The sequence below is a fragment of the Schistocerca americana genome, chromosome 11 (genome assembly GCF_021461395.2).
Source record: "Schistocerca americana isolate TAMUIC-IGC-003095 chromosome 11, iqSchAmer2.1, whole genome shotgun sequence".
In the NCBI taxonomy this organism is placed as follows: Eukaryota; Metazoa; Arthropoda; class Insecta; order Orthoptera; family Acrididae; genus Schistocerca; species Schistocerca americana.
In genome coordinates this window covers 151,293,172-151,310,343 of record NC_060129.1, presented here as the reverse complement: position 1 = coordinate 151,310,343, position 17,172 = coordinate 151,293,172, and the positions used below count along the sequence as shown (strand labels likewise).

General features: G+C 42.1%; 1 protein-coding gene across 1 annotated transcript in view; it reads left to right on the top strand.

The window, feature by feature from the left end:
• The first annotated feature begins 799 nt into the window (after positions 1-799).
• Positions 800-17,172, top strand: part of LOC124553412 (F-box/LRR-repeat protein 14-like) — a 43,420-nt gene continuing 27,047 nt past the window's right edge. The window contains exon 1 of the mRNA XM_047127276.1: positions 800-806. Coding sequence (XP_046983232.1) covers positions 800-806 — 7 coding nt within the window. The remainder of the gene's footprint in view (positions 807-17,172) is intronic.

The window sequence follows — 17,172 nt, the reverse complement described above, 5'->3', positions numbered from 1 at the left end:
CATCTGTGGTCACAAACTGGCACAAGAAAATCTTGTTCGTTTCTCCTAAAACAGGCCAAACGTTGTTCCGATACGTCCATTCTCAGGCGTTTTTGGTCCACCGTCAAGTCGTGGCACCCATCTTGCAGATAATTTATTCATTTCTAATTCTTCAGTTAAAATTTAATATACCCTTTAATATGACATCTGGCGAGCATGAGCAATTTCACACACTTTGAATTGGCGATCGTCTGTGACCATTTTGTGCACTTTTGCAATGATTTCTGGAGTAGTGACACATCTCAGCCAACCACTGTGTGGCTCATCATCTAAGCTCTCCTGACCAAATTTAAATTCATTTGTCCACTTGGCAACAGTTGAATATGAAGGAGCAGAGTTCCCAGTGTATTCTGGAAATCGGCATGAAGGTCCTCTGCTTTCATAGCTTTCTTTACGAAGTAATTAATCACTGCTCGAATCTCGATTCCCCCCCCCATCTTCGCTAATCTCTACGCGGGAACAACAACAGAGCCACGTAACCACCACAGCTCTCTTCCAAGAGCATTGATGTGGCACGTGTTTACAGGCAATAGTCCAATGAATATCACGTGAACAACTCATTGCGCTAGTGCTGACCTCTCGTGTTGATTCCAAGAACTTTTCAAACCACCCTCGTACATCACAGCCTCCAACTAGCTCCAAGCAATCCTCCGTGATAGTTTCCATGGTAACAATACAGAAATACAGCTTAATGTCAGTAGGGAAAAAGACACACGCAAACACTAGACTCAAATTTGCACAGAAAGAAATGGCATGAGTAATGCTAGGTAAGCCCATCTACATCTACATCTGCATCTACATCCATACTCCGCAAGCTACCTGACGGTGTGTGGCGGAGGGTACTTTGAGTACCTCTATCGGTTCTCCCTTCTACTCCAGTCTCGGTATTGTTCGTGGAAAGAAAGATTATCGGTACACCTCTGTGTGGGCTCTAATCTTTCTGATTTTATCCTCATGGTCTCTTCGCGATTTATACATAGGAGGGTGCAATATACTGCTTGACTCCTCAGTGAAGGTATGTTCTCGAAACTTCAACAAAAGCTTGTACCGAGTTGCTGAGCATTTCTCCTGCAGTCTTCCACTGGAGTTTATCTATCATCTCTGTAACGCTTTCGCAATTACTAAATGATCCTGTAACGAAGTGCGCTGCTCTCCGTTGGATCTTCTCTATCTCTTCTATCAACCCTATCTGGTACAGATCCCACATCGGTGAGCAGTATTCAAGCAGTGGGCGAACAAATGTACTGTAACCTACTTCCTGTGTTTTCAGATTGCATTTCCTTAGGATTCTTCCAATGAATCTCAGTCTGGCATCTGCTTTACCGACGATTAATTTTATATGGTTATTCCATTTTAAATCACTACTAATGCCTACTCCCAGATAATTTATGGAATTAACTGGTTCCAGTTGCTAACCTGCTATATTGTAGCTAAATGATAAAGGATCTTTCTTTCTATGTATTTGCAGCACATTACACTTGTCTACACTGAGATTCAATTGCCATTCCCTGCACCATGCGTCAATTCGTTGCAGATCCTCCAGCATTTCAGTACAATTTTCCACTGTTACAACCTCTCGATATACTACAGGTGTCATCCGCAAAAAGCCTCAGTGAACTTCCGATGTCATCCACAAGGTCATTTATGTATATTGTGAATAGCAACGGTCCCACGACACTCCCCTGCTGCTCACCTGAAATCACTCTTACTTCGGAAGACATCTCTCCATTGAGAATGACATGCTGCGTTCTGTTATCTAGGAACTCTTCAATCCAATCACACAATTGGTTTGATAGTCCATATGATCTTACTTTTTCATTAAACGACTGTTGGGGGAACTGTATCAAACGTGTTGCGGAAGTCAAGAAACACGGCATCTACCTGGGAACCCGTATCTATGGCCCTCCGAGTCTCATGGACGAATAGCAGGAGCCGGGTTTCACACATCCGTCTTTTTTGAAACCCACGCTGATTCCTACAGAGTAGATTTCTAGTCTCCAGAAAAGTCATTATACTCAAACATAATACGTGTTCCAAAATTCTACAACAGATCGACGTTAGAGATATGGGTCTATAGTTCTGCACATCTGTTCGACGTCCCTTCTTGAAAACGGGGATGACCTGTGCCCTTTTCCAATCCTTTGGAATGCTACACTCTTCTAGAGACTTACGGTACACCACTGCTGCAACATCATCTCCAGCCAGCTAATTACTCTGCGCTTTGCTCTGAGATCTCTTTATATCAAACCAGTCCGTGCCCACCAATTCGCGACATTCGATGAGAAAATCTGCCAAGTGCCCAAGCAGAATTCCAGGGCCACACATGGGAACACACTTTTGAATACTCTGTAGGTTTTCTGTACCAAAACAGCAGCCTCGTGAACCGTGAAGGCATCCCAAAATCTACATCTATACCTATTTACCCTACAACCCACCATGTGATGCATGGTGGAAGGTACCACATACTGGTACTAGTCATTTTTTCTGTTCCACTTGCAAACAGAGCAAGAGAAAAATGACTGTCTATAAGCCCTCATACAAGTCCTTAATTCTCTCATATTATCTTTGAGGTCTGTACGCGAAATGTACGTCGGCAGCAGTAGGGCCATTCTACAGTCGGCCCCAGTTGTCAGTGCTTAAAATTTTTTAATAGTGCTTCGAGAAAAGAATGTCGTCTTTCCTCCAACGATTCCCATTTGAGTTCACGAAGCATCTGTGTAATTCTTGCTGCTGATAAAACCTACCACTGACAAATCTAGCATCATGCATCTGCATTGCTTCAGTATCTTTTGTTAATCGTACCTGATGAGGTTCTCAAACTCTTGAGTAATATTGAAGAGTGGATAGCACTAGTGTTCTATATGCTGTCTCCTTTATAAATAAGCTACACTTTCATGAAATTCTTCAATAAAATAAAGTTGACCATTCACCTTTCCTGTTAATAACCTGGCTTGCTCTTTCCATTTCATGTTAGAAAGTAACATTACACCTAGGTATTTATTTGATGTGGCTGTATCAAGCAGCAAACTACTATTGCTGCATTTAAATGTTGCAGTGTTGTTTTTCCTACTGATGCGCATTAACTTACATTTTTCTACTTTTACAGCAGGCTGCCATTCATCACACCTACTAGAAATTCTGCCTAAAGCATCCTATAGCCTCATACAGTCACTCAATGATGACTCTTTACTGCACACCATGGCATCATCAGCAAAGAGCTGTAAATTGCTGCTTGGCCTATCCATTAGGTCATTTATGCATATAAAATATCTCCAGACATCTGAAACGATAAATGCCTGACAACATAAACTCCAACCCAGTGGGTCCACAGCCCTCTATCTCAGTCTCATGAGGACTGCCGGCCAACACCCTCATTTTGTGGACTCGAAACTGCTCCACGAAGTTGTTTAACACTTAGGTCTTCCAGCCAATCATAAAGAGAAGCATAATCTAGGCATTTTATTATTGGTTGTACCCTGCTCCTACTTACAGCACTTCTGTAGGGTGCTGCTTCCTGTCATTTTCTCTGGAATGGACGTAGGGAAAAACAATCATCGTAGGAAAATCACTCAATTTGAAATCAGGCTAGGTGGCTCTGACCACCACCCATTCAGAAGGACTAAAGTAAGACCAGATGATCATCTTCAGGCCAGACGAACACCTGCTTTCTCCTTCAGCTGGAAACTGGTTGCGGTGACCACAGTATGAAACAGGACTAACATGCAGGCATATGCAGCAAATGATTTGTTACAACAGTACAAGAATAAGCTGCTCTCTCTTTCACTGACTGCTCTAAAGGACAACTGTAGTACTCCTATGGTCTCATCCTATTCTGAATGGTACTGTATTCAGTCATAATCACCCATTGCATCAAGCAGTTTTGATCATAAAACTGCTATAAAATGACTGAATTATTTACTGCTAGTCATTAAAATTGCAAACCTGTGAGGACAGCTGACAACAAAAGGCAAATTGGCAGGATGTGCACTACATTCTTGGATGTGCAAAAGACATGCATTTCTGCATAACCACTCCAAATACACTACTGGCCATTAAAATTGCTACACAAAGAAGAAATGCAGATGATAAACGGGTATTCATTGGACATATATATTATACTAGAACTGACATGTGATTACATTTTCACGCAATTCGGGTGCATAGATCCTGAGAAATCAGTACCCAGAACAACCATCTCTGGCCGTAATAATGGCCTTGATACGCCTGGGCATTGAGTCAAACAGAGCTTGTATGGCGTGTACAGGTACAGCTGCCCATTCAGCTTCAACACAATACCACAGCTCATCAAGAGTAGTGACTGGCATATTGTGAGGAGCCAGTAGCTCGGCCATCATTGACGAGACGTTTTCAATTGGTGAGAGATCTCGAGAATGTGCTGGCCAGGGCAGCAGTCAAACATTTTCTGTATCCAGAAAGGCCCGTACAGGACCTGCAACATGTGGTCGTGCATTATCCTGCTGAAATGTAGGGTCTTGCAGGGATCGAATGAAGGGTAGAGCCATGGGTCGTAACACATCTGAAATGTAACGTCCACTGTTCAAAGTGCCGTCAATGCTAATAAGAGGTGACCGAGATGTGTAACCAATGGCACCCCACCATACCATCACGCCGGGTGATACACCAGTATGGGGATGACGAATACACGCTTTCAATGCGCGTTCACCGCGATGTTGCCAAACACGGATGCGACCATCACGATGCTGTAAACAGAACCTGGATTCATCCGAAAAAATGACGTTTTGCCATTTGTGCACCCAGGTTCGTCGTCGAGTACACCATTGCAGGCGCTCCTGTCTGTGATGCAGCATCAAGGGTAACCCACAGCCACGGTCTCGGAGCTGATAGTCCATGCCACTGCAAATGTCATCAAACTGTTTGTGCAGATGGTTATTGTCTCGCAAATGTCCCCATCTGTTGGCTCAGGGATCAAGACGTGGCTGCACGATCCGTTACAGCCATGCAGATAAGATGCCTGTCATCTCGACTGCTAGTGATACGGCATTCTGTATTACCCTCCTGAACCCACCGATTCCATATTCTGCTAACAGTCATGGGATCTCGACCAACGTGAGCAGCAATGTCACAATACAATAAACCACAATCGCGATAGGCTACAATCCGACCTTTATCAAAGTCGGAAACGTGATGGTACGAATTTCTCCTCCTTGCATGAGGCATCACGACGACGTTTCACTAGGCAACACCGGTCAACTGCTGTTTGTGTATGAGAAATTGGTTGGAAACTTTCCTCATGTCAGCATGTTGTAGGTGTCGCCACCAGCGCCGACCTTGTGTGAATGCTCTGAAAAGCTAATCATTTGCATATCACAGCATCTTCTTCCTGTCGGTTAAATTTCGTGTCTGCAGCACATCATCTTCATGGTGTAGCAGTTTTAGTGGCCAGTAGTGTAGATAGGAGCAGTGCTTGATTTGTGATAGTACGCACCAAGATGAGAAAAAATCAGAACTGCAAATTTTGAGATTTGGTATGATATAACTTTATTTTTTATTAGTACAAATGGTATATTTGCACTTTTAAAATACATAGAATAGTTAAAATAACAAATTTCAGCCCTCCCCCCTTCCCGTTGCCACACCCCTCCCCTCTGCACTGCAGGAGGTCACACTACTGGGTATTTATCAAGCACTGGGTAGGAGAAACACATTGTGCTTACAAGGAAAGATTACACTGAAGTGATAAGTCATGCGTTAGTAATATGCACATATACAGGTGGCAGTAGTGTTGTGGGCACAAGGTATTAAAGTAGTGTTGTGGACACAAGGTATTAAAGGGCAGTGCATGGTAGAGCTGTCATCTGTACTCGTGTGATTCATGTGAAAAGGTTTCCGATGGGATTAAGGCCACACATGGGGGATTAACAGACTTTGATTGCGGTGTGGTAGTTGGAGCTAGACGCTTGGGACATTTCATTTTGGAAATCATTAGGGAATTCAATATTTCGAGATCCACAGTGCCAAGAATACAAAATTTCTGGCATTTCCTTTCATCGTGGGAAATGCAGTGACCAGTGGCCTTCATTTACTGACAGAGCAGCAGCGTTTGCATAGAGTTGCCGGTGCTAACAGACAAGCGTGACTGCATGAAATAACCACAGAAATCAGTGTGGGGCATATGACGAATATATGTGTTGGGACAGTGTGGCAAAATTTGGCGTTAACAGGCTAGGGCAGCAGATGAGTGACGTTGGCTACAGCATAATGTTGGCTGCAGCGCCTCTTATGGGCTCGTGACCATATTGGTTGAACCCTAGGTGACTGGAAAACCATGGCCTGGTTAGATGGATCCCAGTAATAGCTGATTGTATGGTTAGAGTGTGGTGCAGCCCCCATGAAGCTAAGAGTCCAAGATGTCGACAAGGCACTGTGAAAGCTGCTGGTGGTGCTGTAATAGCATAGGCTGTGTTTACACGGAATGGACTTGGTACTCCGAACTGATCATTGACTGGAAATGCTTATTTCTGGCTACTTGGAGACTATATGCATGCATGGATTTCATGGTGCCAAACAACAATGGAATTTTTATGAATGACAGTGTGCCCTGATACTGGACCACAGTTGCTCATAGTTGGTTAGGAGAGCATTCTGGACAGAGCGAATTATTTGGGCGCCCACTGAACATTTATGGGACGTAATAGAGAGATCAGTTTGAGCATAAAATCCTGCACCAGCAACACTTTTGCAGTTATGGAGGGCTGTAGAGGCAGGGGACTTCCAACGAGTTGTTGAGTCCATGTGATGCTGAATTGCTTTACTGTGCTGGGCAAAAGTATGTATTCCATGACTTTGGTCAACCCAGTGTATGCAGTGAGTTTCACATTCATAAATTGTGTATGAATTTATACAAGATCTGTTCTAAAAATTCCAGAACTTTGTTCACAAAATTTTTCTACGTGTACCTTTTACTTATAACAGTATTATGAAAAGGAAAATTGCCACTTACCATGTAGTGGAGACGCTGGACGCTGAGTTGCAGATAGGCACAACAGAAAGATTGTCCCAAAATAAAGCTTTTGGCCCTAGACACACACACACACACACACACACACACACACACACACACACACACACTCACTCACTCACTCTAATGGGGGACACACACACACAACTGCAGTCTCGGGCAACTATAGCCACTGTGTGAGCTACGTGTGTGTGTGTGTGTGTGTGTGTGTGTGTGTGTGTGTGTGTGTGTGTGTGTGTGACGAAGGTCTCCCGAGCCAAAAGCTTTATTTGTGACAGTCTCTTTGTTGTGCCAACCAGTGACTCAGCATCTCTGCCATATGCTGAGTGGCAACTTTCCTTTTCATAATGTTGTTACATTCCATCCTGGATTTTCAGTTGTTTGATTTTTTATCTTTCACTTATTATATATGGTCTGCTTTGATATCCTCCACAATTGACACACTACTCCCAATGCCGTTTCCACTTTGGAAGCGGTCTTGGTACGTCTCTTGCTGGATTGCATGAAGTGTCATCTGCGAAGTTTCTTTTATCTCATCTGTCATTAATTCTTTGTCCTTTCAATGGGGTTCTTGCCCACGGTGCTCCATGCATAACTTCTGTTCAGCCATTTTTTAACTGTGTGAACCATTTGTAGCATTGAGTATGGCTTAATCACGCATCACCATCACCGGTTTTCAACTTTGGAAATATAAGAAAGTCCGCTGGGGCCAAGTCTGGAGATTACGGAGGATGACTGCAGAGGGGAATGGTAAGGTGACTGTCTTTCTGGTCTCGAGTCATGACCTGTGGGACCTTGGCAACTATACGTTGCATTCCGAGATGCTGTGTCTGGATTTCATGACATGACCCAACTGAAATGTTATATTGTTCTGCAATCTCTTAGACAGTCTGTCTTCGATTGGCAATCACAATTTTGTTGACGTTCCTGAGACGGGTGTCGGCAGTAGATATTGAAGAGAGTCCTGAACAAGAGTTGTCTTCTACATGCGGATATCAATAGCCCCGGAGGGCTGCCGACCGTGAGCCACGGCACCTTCCAAAAACGGCTCTTGCCCACGTTGTTCCATGCGTAACTTCCGTTTGGCCATTTTTAAATTGTGTGAACCATTTGTAACATCGAGTATGGCTTAATCACTCATCACCATAGGCCTCCTGCATCATTTGATGTGTCGCTGTAAAGGTTTTCTTGAGTTTTACACAAAATGTAATGCAGACACATTGCTCCTTTAACTCTGCCATCTCGAAATCTGCAAACTATATGACACTACGTTCTACTCAACATAGCAGTGAACAATAACTAATAGACATACAATAATGAAACTTCCGGCAGTTGCACATTAAACACAGACGTGTGCAGGGATGCCAAATGCATTTCTCTCCAACACACCGTTGGCACGAAATTGTGGCCGGCCGGTGTGGCCAAGCGGTTCTAGGCGCTTCAGTCCAGAGCCGCATGACCGCTATGACTGCAGGTTCGAATCCTGCCTCGGGCATGGATGTGTGTGATGTCCTTAGGTTAGTTAGGTGTAAGTAGTTCTAAGTTCTAGGGGGCTGATGACCTCAGATATAAAGTCCCATAGAGCTCAGAGCCATTTGAGTACGAAATTATGAATGTTCCGGAACTTTTTGAACATACCTCGTACGTCTGTGACGACAAGGGGGAATCACTGATTGATGTGCCACTGGTAATGAAGAACAACAGTTTATTTAGTCAGTAAACATGAAGCCTTAGTAATAGGAAAATAAAATCACTTCTAGACAACTAGAAATAAAGTTCCATTGTATCCACCAGTAAGAAGGTTCAGTCAGAGTCTCGGCTTAACCACTGCCAAGTCCGATGAGGCACGGGTCTGTGGTGTGCGACAGCAGTGCCCGGCGACAGTCGAGGCCGTGAGGCAGATAGTGTCCGGCAAGGTCGCGGTAGGCGGATTAACGGAAGCTGCGTGGTGACGGCATAGTGGTTCGTGAAGTGTGAGGCTCTGCGAATGGCGGTCCTGCCCCCTTGGCTGCTCATGGAAATGGCCAGTTTCAAAGCTCGCAGACTGACTCGTGTTACAATAGATGCTACTTCTTTGTATGTGAGGCGTAAGACAACCTTCTCAGAAACAAAACACTGAAATGCAATTTCCGAATGAACAACCTGCTCTGTAATCTTTCTTTACATACAGAATGACGGTGTCCAGTAAATGAGGACCTCATTTCAAAATTAAGTATCTCATAGACTTAGATTGGTAGACAACTGCCACAAATGGTATGTTTACTGTGAAAGCTATAAAATTTTTATAAAGAAGTTGTACAGAAGTTCAGAAATAGTTTGGAAACCCCCTAACAGACGGCACTATGACTGCAATACATAGTGCCTGTAAATTGTGTGCCGCAGTTCAGAGCAATCAGTTCCATCATTGGAATCTGAAAGGAGGTTAGCGTACCAAAAGGAGGAGTTGAGATCCTGTATTCCATTGGTCAACATGGTGCTTCTGGAATACCATAGCTTAGAACACAGTCCTAGAGTAACAAGGTGCAGTTCAAAAGAACCCAACGCAAAAATTGTACGCAAGCTCTTCGCCAAATTCCAATGGACGAGCAGTGCTGCTGATGATACATCTACATCTACATACATACTCTGCAAGCCACTTGACGGTGTGTGGCGAAAGGTACTTTGAGTACCTCTATCGGTTCTCCCTTCTATTCCAGTCTCGTATTGTTCGTGGAAAGAAGGATTGCCGGTATGCCTCTGTGCAGGCTCTAATCTCTCTGATTTTATCCTCTTAGTCTCTTCGCGAGATATACGTAGGATGGAGCAATATACTGCTCGACTCCTCGGTGAAGGTATGTTCTCGAAACTTCAACAAAAGCCCGTACCGAGCCACTGAGCATCTCTCCTGCAGAGTCTTCCACTGGAGTTTATGTGTCATCTCCGTAACGCTTTCACAATTACTAAATGATCCTGTAGCGAAGCGCGCTGCTCTCCGTTGGATCTTCTCTATCTCTTCTATCAACCCTATCTGGTATGGATCCCACACTGGTGAGCAATATTCAAGCAGTGGGCGAAAAAGTGTACTGTAACCAACTTCCTTTGTTTTCGGATTGCATTTCCTTAGGATTCTAAAAATGAATCTCAGTCTGGCATCCACTTTACCAACGATCAACTTTATATGATCATTCCATTTTAAATCACTCCTAATACCTACTCCCTGATAATTCACAGAATTAACTGCTTCCGGTTGCTGACCTGCTATATTGTAGATAAATGATAAAGGATCTTTCTTTCTATGTATTTGCAGCACATTACACTTGTCTACATTGAGATTCAATTGCCTTTCCCTGCACCATGTGTCAATATGTTGCAGATCCTCCTGCATTTCAGTACAATTTTCCACTGTTACAACCTCTCGATATACTACAGCATCATCCGCAAAAAGCCTCAGTGAACTTCCGATGTCATCCACAAGGTCATTTATGTATATTGTGAATAGCAACGGTCCCACGACACTCTCCTGCTGCACACTTGAAATCACTCTTACTTCGGAAGACTTTTCTCCATTGAGAATGACATGCTGCGTTCTGTTATCTAGGAACACCTCAATCCAATCACACAATTGGTCTGATAGTCCATATGCTCTTACTTTGTTCATTAAACGACTGTGGGGAACTGTATCGAACGCCTTGAGGAAGTCAAGAAACACGGCGTCTACCTGGGAACCCGTGTCTATGGCCCTCTGAGTCTCATGGACGAATAGCTCAAAATGTTCAAATGTGTTTGAAATCTTATGGGAGTTAACTGCTATGGTCATCAGTCCCTAAGCTTACACACTACTTAACCTAAATTATCCTAAGGACTAACACACACCCATGCCCGAGGAAGGACTCGAACGCTACGCTCTTCTAGAGACCTACGGTACACCGCTGCAAGAAGGGGGGCAAGTTCCTTCGCTTACTCAGGGAATGATGATCTGAGGCAAACTATAATTACACTTGAAAATGTCACTGAGGTTTCTGGAATTATACGGTGAAATCCGAGGAAATCCATCTGATGAATTGCAACACAGACTGGTTTGAAGTGTTTTAGAATGCAGAAAATACTCAGAACTTACATGTGTTTCCATTCAGAATGGAAAGCCCCCATTCTGTACCTGTATGAGCTGTGGGACAGAGGTCTGACTTAGAGAAACAGATTCTCTTACTGATGGATAGTGGAGGATTTGATGCTGGCTGCATCTGGTTTGCAGATGAAGCACACTTCCGCTTGAACCGAGTGGTGAATAAACAGAACTGGCGATTTTGAAGTTTTGTAAACCCCGTTTGTGTGAAAACAAACCACTGTATTCTCTCAAACTTAAAATTTGTGCTGTAGAAGCATTACTTACCCTTTTTTCATGTGAGAAATGATCACTGGTGAACATTACATTGCAATTTTGGCTAGCGTTGGAGGATTGCCCAGGCACAGAGTTCTTCTTGCGAGATGAGACCGGACAAGTGTTTTGCTTTCTTGATGAATACGAGGCTTGTTTTTTTAAGTAAGTACCATGTTGCCACACCGTAGCCGCAGCGCTGCACTTGGCATTCTGCGCATACACACTGGGTACCCACATCTGTTGTCTATGCACTGACGCCATTACAGTCTGATTCTTCCTTGTTTACATTGTGTACTGAGTGTTTAAGATGCCTCTGATAATCGTGAGTCTTGCCGACTGTGAAGTACGGTCTGTTATAAGATTTCTTAGTGCTGAAGGCCTGAAAGCAATCAATATTCATCATGAGATCTGTGCAGTTTACGGAGAAAACATTATGAGTGATGAGTGATGGAATGGTAAGAAAGCGGGTGAGAGTATTTAAAGATGGCTGCACAAATGTGCACGATGAACAACGGAGTGGATGTCCTTTGGTCATTAATGAAAGTTTGGTACAGGAAGTGGACAATAAGGTGAGAGAAATAGATGCTTTATGATTTCCTCCTTGCAGAATGACTTTCCTAGTTTTCTCGTAGTGTTTTGTATGGCATTGTGACCGAGCACTTGAATTACCGAAAATTGTGCGCACATTGGGTACCGAAAATGTTGACGGATGTGCACAAAATGAACATTTAGACAGTGCACTGACTTTCCTCGAGCGGTACCACGACGACGGTGATGATTTCTTAAGCCAAATTGTTACAGGTGATGAAACACGCGTGGCCTACGTCACACCAGAATCAAAGCAACAGTCCACGGAATGGCGGCATTCAGATTCACCCAGAAAAGTGAAGTTTAAGCAAATAATTTCTGCCCGGAAAATAACGTCACAGTTTTTTGGGACAGAAAAGGCGTATTGCTTGTGTAATTTCTGCCTCATAATGAGACAATCAATGCAGCAGATTACTGTAAGACATTGCATAATCTGCGCCGTTCAGTTCAGAACAAAAGATGTGGCAAGTTGAGAAAGGGCATCGTTTTGCTAAAAGACGATGCCCATCCGCATGTGGCGAATCAGACCAAAAATCTCATCATGTCTTTTCAGTGGAAACTCTAGATCATCCTCTGTACAGCCCCGATCTAGTGCCCAGTGCCTACCATCTGTTCCTGCACTTGAAGTAACACCTGGGCGGTCAGCGTCTTCAAGATGTTGACGGAGTCAAAACAGTGGTGATGCAGTGGTTAACAAGTCAGGCGGCAGACTTGTATGAGGAGGGTATTCAAAAACTGGTACAAAGTTATGAAAAGTGCCTCAATATTGATGGACATTATGCAGTAAAGTAGATTAAGTTATAGGCTTTGATGTAAAAATAAAATTATTGACATATCTTAGCACATCATTTTTAAATTTCAAATGGTACTTACTTAAAAAAACATACCTCATACTTCAGGAAGAAAGTCGTTAGATTGGTCTCTTGCAAATTTATTGGTGCACTGATGAATTGGCCTCCTCATTTGCCTGATCTGACTCCTTTTGTGGGGCACATGGGAAGGCGCTGTCTGCCAGAATCGTCCCGTCACAGTGGGTGAACTTCAGTCCGGCTGTGTGGTTTCTGAATCTATTTGCATTGAGACATGCAGCACCATCTGTTAGCATCTGTTTCGAAACTTCTGTATAAAGTTTATATAGCTTTCACAATAAACATATGTTAATTGCAATTGTATGTCAGTCTTAGTTTTCAAGATATTCAATTTTTAAATCGGGGTCTTCTTCGTTGGATATCCTGTGGATGGCATTATTCTTACATAATATATGCAGTTGTGCTGGAATGCAAATAATAGCATGTTCAAGCATGTACTACATGGACTTCAAGCCAATTTGACATTCACTTGTAATGGCAAGCACTTCAGATATAATTCCTCCTGCTTCCAGTCACACCACGGTGCAGATTAACCAAAGTAATCATATTATGTCCTTTACATTACAGCAAGGGGAGTATGTTGAATTAAAAAAAAAAAAAAAAAAAAAAAAAAACAGACTTATTCGAGGAAACTGGCCCAATGCTTTTTTTTTTTTAAGTGAGCTGATAATGTTGTATTTTAAAACTATGGAACAAAACACTGATTTTTTAGCTCACGTGGTCTTGTAATGTGCTGTCTTCAAACATGTATTCATACACATAATTTGAGACTGGTTAAATAACTTGTACATTTTTTTTGTATCAATCTTTTACAACAACTGAGCAAACAACTCCAACCTGAACAACAGTAAAAAGAACTCATAGCACTCACTTGTCATTGCACTGGCCTTTATATGTAACAGCCCATTGAGAAGTTCATTGCTACTATTAATAGTTTTGCAAAATTATAGTGGGAAAATTATATATTCATGTAAACTTTAAGTGTAACATTAAGTTTTACAATAATGAGAAAAAGTAACTGAATCTTCCATTGGTGCTTGCAGAACATGATGATGATGATGATGATGATGATGATTGAAAAGAAAACACTTCCTAATGTTCGGAAAAATTATATTTATTTGACTGCGAACCAGCTTTCGGTTTCTCAAGCCATCTTCAGGTGACAGCTGAATGTCGCAAAAGCAGACAAACATCATGTGCAACTTAGGCAGATTTTATTTGTTTGGAATAAACAAAAATGATAGAGTGTTTACATAAGAGAACATTACACTGTGTTTGCTCACTTAAAAATAATTCCAATAATTAAAAAAGGGGGTGTGAACAAAGTGAGATACATTTAACAACACATGAGAAATAGCTGAATTTACAGTTTGAATCTTTAAAACCCTTGGCGTGGAGTGGTGTATATAAAATCTCTTGCAAGCAGTATATAATAGTGTCTATTGGTCAGTCAGGTGCAGCTGTGGCAATTAGGTTATGTGAACATTAGAAAAGCCGGAAACTGGGAAAGAATGATTCAACGTTTGTGATCATATTTTAGCTGTAAACCATGCATATGAGGCAGAATGTGAAGTTTTAAGTTCCTAAAAATTAAAAAAAAAAAAAAAAAAAAAAAAAAAAAAAAAAAGAGAGCAAAGATGAGCCTACTAGAAATATTGAGAATCAGCAAACACATCACACAGACTACCAACCTAGTATTGAAGGTTCACACTCTGTTCCTGTTTCCCCCTTTGTTAAATTAAGTTTTCATTACAAATACTAGAGTCAAACTGTAAATTCAACTTGTTTCTCATCTGTTGTTAAATGTACCTCCACATAAAAACTTTGCTTCCTACCCATTCCTCCTTTTTAAGTTACTATAATTATTTCTGTATGCCAAAAAGTAATGTTTACCTATGTAAACACTCTGTCATTTTTGTACCTTCTATACAGATAATATCATGTTTATCTGTGTGTGTGACCTTCAGTTGTCACCTGAAGATGGCCTAAGAAGCAGGAAGCTGTTTTGTGACCAAATGGATATAGTTTTGCAGAACATTACAAAGTGCTATCCTATGAATAATGAGAAAAATGTTTGACACCATTTGTTTTCTAATACAATTTCTTCCGCAAAAGTTCTTAAGGTATGAATGTTAAACAATTGCTTTTGAAATGTGCAAGTATGGACATATGAACAATTTTAATAACTGGTCTCGATTTCTTTCTAGAAATTTTATTTGACAGTTTTCCATTTTTCATGCAAAAGCTGGATTACATGACTGAATTATCATCTTTCTAGATTGCAAATTTTTATTTCAGTGGAGTGTGTATACACAAAATCCAGATTATCATGTTTTGTAATCCTGGAAATGAAATAATGTATCCAACTTCGATACACAGAGCACATTCAGTTTCCTCAAACATGGTACCAATTAAATAGCACCCATCCCCAGATCTAAAGAAAGCGACATAAAAATTGCCTTTTAGTTAATGTCAAAACCTCCTAAGAATATTTTCACAACATACATTTTTGTAGAAGTATTAAAACGTTAATAGTAACATGCCATGCTTAAGTTATAATTGCTATCAAACTATGGAGTTAACCACAGTTAGTGTTATAACCAAATAACATGTAAAATATGTTAAAGATTATTAAGTATGGACCTACTTACAATTTCAATAACTTGTCTCAATTAACCACACTAATCATAACTTGGCAATGGCCAGAGGCTGGTCAAAGCATGACCGTTAGCATAAAAAAACAAGTAGGAGATGAATTGCTACACACAGTTGCTTGCAACCACCGCAGTTTACTATTTATAACTGATAGGCAGTACAGGAAGGCACACAGCTACGATCTCGAAAAACACATATAAAAAAGACTAACATTATGATAACACTTAAAAAATATGGAGACAAGAACAAAAATATATAATTTTATTACGAGGGCAGTTCAATAAGTAATGCAACGCATTATTTTTCTCGGCCAACTTTGGTTGAAAAAACCGGAAATTTCTTGTGGAATATTTTCAAACATTCCCGCTTCGTCTCGTATAGTTTCGTTGACTTCCGACAGGTGGCAGCGCTGTACGGAGCTGTTAAAATGGCGTCTGTAATGGATGTGCATTGCAAACAACGGGCAGTGATTGAGTTTCTTCTGGCGGAAAACCAGGGCATCTCAGATATTCATAGGCGCTTGCAGAATGTCTACGGCGATCTGGCAGTGGACAAAAGCACGGTGAGTCGTTGGGCAAAGCGTGTGTCATCATCGCCACAAGGTCAAGCAAGACTGTCTGATCTCCCGCGTGCGGGCCGGCCGTGCACAGCTGTGACTCCTGCAATGGCGGAGCGTGCGAACACACTCGTTCGAGATGATCGACGGATCACCATCAAACAACTCAGTGCTCAACTTGACATCTCTGTTGGTAGTGCTGTCACAATTGTTCACCAGTTGGGATATTCAAAGGTTTTGTTCCCGCTGGGTCCCTCATTGTCTAACCGAACACCATAAAGAGCAAAGTAGAACCATCTGTGCGGAATTGCTTGCTCGTCATGTGGCTGAGGGTGACAATTTCTTGTCAAAGATTGTTACAGGTGATGAAACATGGGTTCATCACTTCGAACCTGAAACAAAACGGCAATCAATGGAGTGGCACCACACCCACTCCCCTACCAAGAAAAAGTTTAAAGCCATACCCTCAGCCGGTAAAGTCATGGTTACAGTCTTCTGGGACGCTGAAGGGGTTATTCTGTTCGATGTCCTTCCCCGTGGTCAAACGATCAACTCTGAAGTGTATTGTGCTACTCTTCAGAAATTGAAGAAACGACTTCAGCGTGTTCGTAGGCACAAAAATCTGAACGAACTTCTCCTTCTTCATGACAACGCAAGACCTCACACAAGTCTCGCACCCGAGAGGAGCTCACAAAACTTCAGTGAACTGTTCTTCCTCATGCACCCTACAGCCCCGATCTCGCACCGTCGGATTTCCATATGTTTGGCCCAATGAAGGACGCAATCCGTGGGAGGCACTACGCGGTTGATGAAGAAGTTATTGATGCAGTACGACGTTGGCTCCGACATCGACCAGTGGAATGGTACTGTGCAGGCATACTGGCCCTCATTTCAAGGTGGCGTAAGGCCGTAGCATTGAATGGAGATTACGTTGAAAAATAGTGTTGTGTAGCTAAAAGATTGGGGAATAACCTGGTGTATTTCAATGTTGAATAAAACAACCCCTGTTTCAGAAAAAAGATGTGTTGCATTACTTATTGAACTGCACTCGTAGTATCATCATGATGGAACTTTCCTGTAGTGTTTCAAAATTTGAACTGTGTGCCTT